Here is a 7,010-nt window from a genome sequence, read left to right on the forward strand (position 1 = left end):
TTTCATGGTGATGTTTGAAATACTGTCAGACAAAACGTAACCTCATTTGTGTAGGTCGACATTGCGATTCTTCGATGTTAGGCCTATAGCCTAACTTATAGCCTACTTTAAAAGGAAACGAGGTAAGCTCAGGAATAGTCTGACTCAAGAGTTATTACAGTCTTACGAACGTATTACTGTTTCTTTAAGTGTAGGCTAATTGAATGTTGAACAAAACTGTCTTGTAGGCTAGTTGGTCTGAATAATGTCTTGAATAAATGCGAAAGGAAACTTCTTAAATCGGGTATGGGTATTTCTTAGAACATAGCCTACTTGCTTATCGTCAGCATACAATACCAATACATTCCAGATGTGCATTGGAGTTGTTGTCTACTTGTTTGATTTGTCTCAGTGTGTGAACTTTTACCTTACTGCTAAAGGGATAACTGGGTGTAATGGTCACTCATGGCCTGGGTGTATCCCAATATAGTCTTCAGAACTCTACTGAGAATGATTTGATGGTTGACTATTCTTGTGCTTTAGCCAAAGAAGAAATGTTCTGTGGAACCAAGGGCTGAATGTAGCTCTACAAAGAGGACCACAAATATTGATGCAGGTTAGTCTGTTAGTCTACAAGTCACCCTGTGCCCATGCTAAAACAGTTAGGTTTTACATGCCCTTCCATACATGTTAAAAATAGCTGGAGGCCACTGCTTTTTCAGATCAGGATCATGTGAACTTGTCCCCCATGGTACGCCACCTCGTGGAAAGCATGACGGAAGAGTAAGAGAGATTAATAATAATGAAGAAAAAACCCTAAAAAACCCTCTAAATGTTCTTTACTGGTCTGATAGTGATGTTTTGGGTTCTAAAATTCTCCCCCCCTTTTTTTTTTCAGGCATTGGAGAATTGTCTGTGAGGCTCTACATGTGCCTGTGAGACTACATTCATCCTCACAATGTCATGCATATATTAGTCATCAATGGCATGATGTGTAGAGAACAAAACAAACTCTGTAGTATGCTTTATCCTTTAACACGCTAATGAAATAGCTTATGGCCTTTTTTTGTTTACTCAGGGGACCAAAGAAGACGTTAGCCAGCTTTGTGCCTGCATAGTTGCGAAAGTGGTCCGGACGACTCATTATTACCTGATCCCAGCCCTTAGAAAAGTTCTGGGTGTTCCTGTCACATACGTGATTCCATGTGGAACAGCAAGGTCAGGGCAACTCACACCTCAGTACAGGCAGTAATCACTGGAATGACTAACCTTTTTTATATATATATAAAACACAAGCATTTAATATTTATGACATCGATCATCTAGTGCATCCCTAAAGTAGAGCTTCCTGATTGTAAATCATGCGCAATTGCTCAATCGCAACAATCATTGCTAGATATCTACATGTGTTTATGCCTTGGAACAGGGTATGCACATCAGATACCAAGAAGGCTAGAGAGTTGTCCTTGGGGCAAGGAAATCTGAGGATTAGAGATGAAATGCTCCTGGCAGCAGCACACAAAAAAGTGGATGAGATTTTGCAAGAATCTGTCCGTATAGCCAATGGTTTGCAGCCAGCAGTGCCTGTCTTAATAGAGGGACCCATGAGGGCTGAACATGCCAAAGCCTCAGGACTATCACTCTCTATTCCTTTACTGGATCAGCTGACCGGTACTGAATTTAGGAAAAGGGCAACCGAGCAAGTGAGTGAGGTTTTGCTCAACACTCTTGACAGTGATTCCTGCCTTGAATCTCCAGCTGAGGTATTTGCCAAAGATGACCATGAGTCAAACACCAAAGCAGAGAGCCAGACAGACCTCTGTAAGCTTCCTGCCTTCTATCCACCTGGCACTCACTCACAGTCTGTTGCTGATGATCTTGTCGGTGATGTTATCGACTCCATGAACGAGGACTCAGGCCAAAACATTCACTTAGCAGCGTATGACGTCGTTGGATATGTCGTTGCGGGGATGAAAGATCTTGTGGAGACAACACGAGTCATGGGAGGTGTCTCTATGAGAAGGATCTACGCAACATCACAAACAATGTTCAGTGCCATTCAGAATGCTGTGAGGAAATTGTTTTCCAGATCTGTTTAACAGTAAAGAGGAGACAACAATGGCTTCTGTCAGACATGTCATTAGCCAAGTGATTTTGTTCATGCAGTGTGGACTTTCTGATCTTAAGAGTGCAGAAGATTTAGAGCAAATAGCACTGATTCAGAAGATCCTCAGTGCTTTGTTGAGTGAAGTCAGAATGATTGGCATGGAAACAAAAAAGGACAGGTCCCAAAGCCCTCAACTGCCATCGCCTCACTTCTTAAGATCAGCTGACAGAGAAATTGAAGACCCAACCAAACGTCATGGCATTCCTGTTCCCCCTGAAGTGATTGTCAACATGGAAGGCTCTTCATTGTCTCCTGCATGTGCCAACGAAGCCATCGCCCAAGTGGTGGACACAGTCTTAGAATGTGAAAGACTTGTTCCCGTCCCCATCAGACTGGAGAAATTGATCTCTGAATCAAAAATGTGGGCATTCTCCCATGATATTGCGGCTCAAGTCCAAAAGATCATAAAAAGTTCTCATGGCCTCCAGACTATTTCTGTGCCAGTGGGGAAGAGCCTTTCAGACTCCATTCTCTGCAAGTTACCAGCCAGAGCTGAGAGACAGAATGAAGCTCCATCTGGATTTATTTACGGTTATGTAGAAGAGGCTGTGAAGCGACTAGTGTCATCATGTTTGTTCCCCTCAGCATCTTCTGAGGACCAAGAACGTTCCCAGCAGAACCTAGAGACCTCAACATCATCCTGTATCCTCAACATGTTCACAGAAGTGATGGTCAAAGAGGTCATGGTGACTCTCTCCATAGAGTTTGAGGGAAACGCTGCATCTGCCAACAGTGACGACTTCAAGAAACTAGTCAGGGAGGATCAGAAACTCTTAGACAAACAGCCGCAAGACACTGAAATGACGTCATCCACCACTAACTCAAAAGTTGCGCTCCCTCATATTTTTGATTTGCCACAAAATAGTGAGTGTGAAGCAGTCATCTTTTCCTCACACCTCCCTCTTTCAGAGTCTAACAAGAATGACTATGCCTCCCTAGTCTCCATGTTGGTCATTCGACTTCTGAAGAAAGTTGATAGCTCACGCCCGTCCATCGGCACCCATCAGGACGGAGTTCCGGATAAAGTTCTGGATATCTCCAGAGAATTGATCCAGAAGATTCTGTGTGAGCTTGACACAAGTTTTGGTATCACAAGTGATGAAAGTCATCCGCAGCAAGTGAATTTTCACCTGATGTACCGAAATGTTTACAAGGATCTTACTAGAGAGTTTGGCTCTGAAGATGTGCTGTGTTCTGCCCTGGAATCACAAGATCAATCTTTTGAGTCCTTCCTGGTGGAGAAATTGACAGGAGAGATAATAAAGACTTGTAGCCAAACCAACTCAGCAGCTTCTGCAGCCCTCCCACCAATTCAAGCTGTAACTGGACTACAGGAAACTAGATCAACTAGATCTAACTATTTTCACGTTTTCCCTTTTGTAACAAAAACCCATTGAGGATATACAGTACAAAGTAATCTTTAACCTGCTCTAACGTAACCAGTTTTGAAGGAAGAGTAGAACAATATAGAACACTCTGTTATTCGCAGGTTCCTCTCAGGTTCAGGCCATGAAGACCGAGCTGAGGCAGACTCTGGCTGAGGTCACCAAGGCTCCTGCGTGTGCAGCCGGCCGTCTGGAGATGGCCCAGGAGGAAGAGACCGCAGGGTGCTGTTTCTTCAGGATGCCCAAATTCAAGTTTTCCTTCAAGGTGAAGTTCCGTTTATGTAACGCGTCATTGTAATGTGTCTATTATGTGGACTAATTGTGATCTCACAGATTAGTGAGTGACGCACAAATCGGTTCAGTATGATGTGAGTATGCAGATGGAATATTTCTTCATTAATCAATAATTGAATTTGAAATAATCCTTCTCTTTCTTCATCAGAAAATAATGAGAGGAGCTAAAGTTGGCCATTACTCCAACGTTACCTCATTTGAAGAGATGAACAGTAATGTGCCAGGTAAATAAAACAGCTAAAAAATGTGATCAAAGCCTGGACACATTCATGTATTCATTCATTTTAGTTCTGATGACATTCTTCGATACATGGCAAGCGTTGTTTTTGTTCTTTGTCATTTTTTTCCAGCCTGTGCACCATCCTCCTGTGAGACTCAGCTGAGTGAGGAGCCGTCCGCTGAGTTGGCTGCTTCTGACGGTCTCACTAAGCAGTAGACTGCATCTGGGCTTGCCAACACATCTTCTCCAGAGATGGGACTTTCTGACCTAAATGTTTAAGTCACCTACACAACTAGGTGATCTTTTGGATCATCGGATTTTCAAGTTTCATTAAACATGTCAATCCATGCATATTGGTGTAATTTTGACACAATGTTTCATATACAATGACAATGGCTACATAGTACATACAGTGGTGCAAAAAAATGTGGCAATCCCATAAACCACTTTAAATGTTTCATTAATTTCACAGCTGGAATGGTTCTGTCCCTATAAGAGATAACCATTAAATTCAACTCACAGAAGTGTCCATAGCATAGAAAAGAAAATAGAATAGATAACATATGGAATAGATCTTGTAAATGTAATATTAGACGGGAATAATGCGTAATACATGTGTGATTTGTCAAGACCAATCAATTAAATCCACCCATCCATCCAAATCAATCAATCAATCAATTATCAATCACACACACCAGTCTTTACACAGTGCGTATAAGCTCTTCTTCTGGCCTCACTGGGGAGAGGAAGGCCAACCTGTCATCAGCATAAACTTTCAGTTGTTTTTGTGTGCGCAAACACACACTCACCCACCAACACAAATACACACTTTTCAGACATTAAAGCATGTTTTGGCCTAATAATAATGTATGTCCCTTAGTTGGTAAGGGACTGTCTTTGTGCCAATTAACTGGATATTATCCAGTGTCTGTCTTTGTGCCAATTAACTGGATATTATTGGTCATTAAATTTGTAATTTTTAGAATTTGGCACCATCTCCTTATAACCAAGACTTTGATGAACTATTTGAGCAGAAAACTAAATTGGGCACTGCTAGAAAATTTGGGCCCTATGAAAGACAATAATTCTGGGCCCCCTAATAATATATAATAATCTCTGGGGGTCTCCTGTCAGTGCTGGGCCCTTAAAATCATCCTAACCGTTTTGCTTTGCTAGCTGTAAACAAATCCATGTGCTTTATTGTTACCTTTTTCCACAGTTTGATATAGCATAATGCACAATTTCTCCAGCAGAGGGGGAAATCCTGCCAAGTTTACCTTTAAGGCGCGCTCCCAAAAGTCTCAGATCATTCAAATGAGGTGCTCAGTGAGGTGATAATCTTTGGAGAGTTGCAAAAGGTGCTGCAAGGAAAGGATGGAGAGTGGGAAGGTGCCTGGAATGGACGGACTTCCATGAGTGATTTTGGCCTGCCCTGAAGGAGCATCTGCTTGAGGGGCTCTATGACAGTTTAGTTTGAAGGCTGCTACCATGAGATGCCACAGCAGTTCTTACCCTTCTCCCTAAAAAGGATCTAAGGGGCGAATTCTCCCATTCACGCATAATCATGTGTAAGCCCTTTTTTACGCGCTTCAGTTGTGGACTTTTCAGTACGCGCATGCTCCCGTACCCGCTTCTGTATAACTGAGTTGAACTTAACATTTAACCACACCTCAAAACTGTCCTTCATTGAGGTTGAGGAGCAATTTTTTATACAGCCAGCAGAAGAAAAGTGCTAACCCATCAATTCAGTGGCCAGACAGTTGTTTTCTATTATGAGATGACGCCCTGAAAAATAGAAAGAATTTGAGTGACAGCGACGGTCGCCCTGTTGTTCCACTTGCTGTGTGCGTGCACCATTCACTTCAATAGATTCTATTCCATCTTGCCAGTCGCCTGCCATAAATCGCCGTCACGTTGCCGGCCGTGTGCGTAGACCTTTATTGCTTTAATAAATGGAATCTTTGTTCATTTAATTTGGCCCTTTTTACAACTTATGTTATTTAACTCCAAACAGAGAGGTCACATTGACAATAAAATACTTGTTTAAATCTAAATTGAATGGTATAAATATCTCCCCCAAATCACTAAAGAGATGTCATTCTTTACGTTAACTTGTTCGCTGCGCATGCATCAACATTTACGGCATGGCTATTATGGTGACAGGGATTTAAACAGAAGTCCTGATTGGACCTTGTCAGACCTCCACTACTAGCACTACTATCTTTCCCTCCTCCTGTCTTGAGTGGACAAGATTCAGAAATTGAAAACGCGCTCTATGGACTGAGAATGTATTTAAAACGAAACAGCGTTTTAAAATTAAAACTAAATAATGGGGATGTATAGCCTGAAAATAGGCAGAATCAGGATGTTGTAATGCTTTTTACGGCTTCAATCTGGAATCTAGCCATATATATTTTTTAAGCAACTGAACACGTACAAATGTTTGAAAGTATTTGGTGTTTAAATAGCACTTCATGTTCAGTTGTGAATGATGAGCTTAACTTTGCACACTTCTTGTAGTGTGATTCTTTTTTTTTAAAGAAACTAACGTCATGTGTATTACTTGAACTTCAGTAATAAAGGTCTTTTGAAAATGTCAACTCTCTCTCGCTATCTCTCATCCTCCCATGTGCAAGTCTAACACACAAACACACACATACACACACACTCACACACACACACACACACACACACACACACACACACACACACACACACACTGACACACACACACACACACACACACACACACACACACACACACACACACACTCACACTGAGGAAGAGGGAGAAGGGAGTTGAGGTGGCACTGAACTCTGAACTGCTGATGGAGGGGGCGAGTTCAGTATGTGTCCTCCGCTGGCATCCATGTGCTTTGATCTCGATTCACTCTCATCTCCTCTCTTCTCCTGAAGCACCCCATATCAGCTTCTGCCTCTTCCTCCACCCCCTCTCTCTCTCTCC

At 42.2% G+C, this 7,010-nt stretch overlaps 1 protein-coding gene across 2 annotated transcripts in view; it reads left to right on the forward strand.

Annotated features, from left to right (window-relative positions):
* Positions 1–4,373, forward strand: part of LOC125288033 — a 16,430-nt gene extending 12,057 nt beyond the window's left edge. Inside the window, exons 2-6 of one of the 2 annotated variants that reach the window (XM_048234137.1) lie at positions 523–595; positions 702–762; positions 878–914; positions 1,058–1,197; positions 3,636–3,796. In XM_048234137.1, coding sequence (XP_048090094.1) covers positions 523–595; positions 702–762; positions 878–914; positions 1,058–1,197; positions 3,636–3,687 — 363 coding nt within the window. In that variant the 3' untranslated portion in view covers positions 3,688–3,796. Of the gene's footprint in view, positions 1–522; positions 596–701; positions 763–877; positions 915–1,057; positions 1,198–3,635; positions 3,797–3,973; positions 4,050–4,175 lie in introns of those variants that run through there. The other variant, XM_048234138.1, reaches the window with a different exon arrangement.
* Positions 4,374–7,010: the final 2,637 nt, after the last annotated feature.

Source organism: Alosa alosa, chromosome 22 (genome assembly GCF_017589495.1).
Source record: "Alosa alosa isolate M-15738 ecotype Scorff River chromosome 22, AALO_Geno_1.1, whole genome shotgun sequence".
Classification (NCBI taxonomy): domain Eukaryota; kingdom Metazoa; phylum Chordata; class Actinopteri; order Clupeiformes; family Clupeidae; genus Alosa; species Alosa alosa.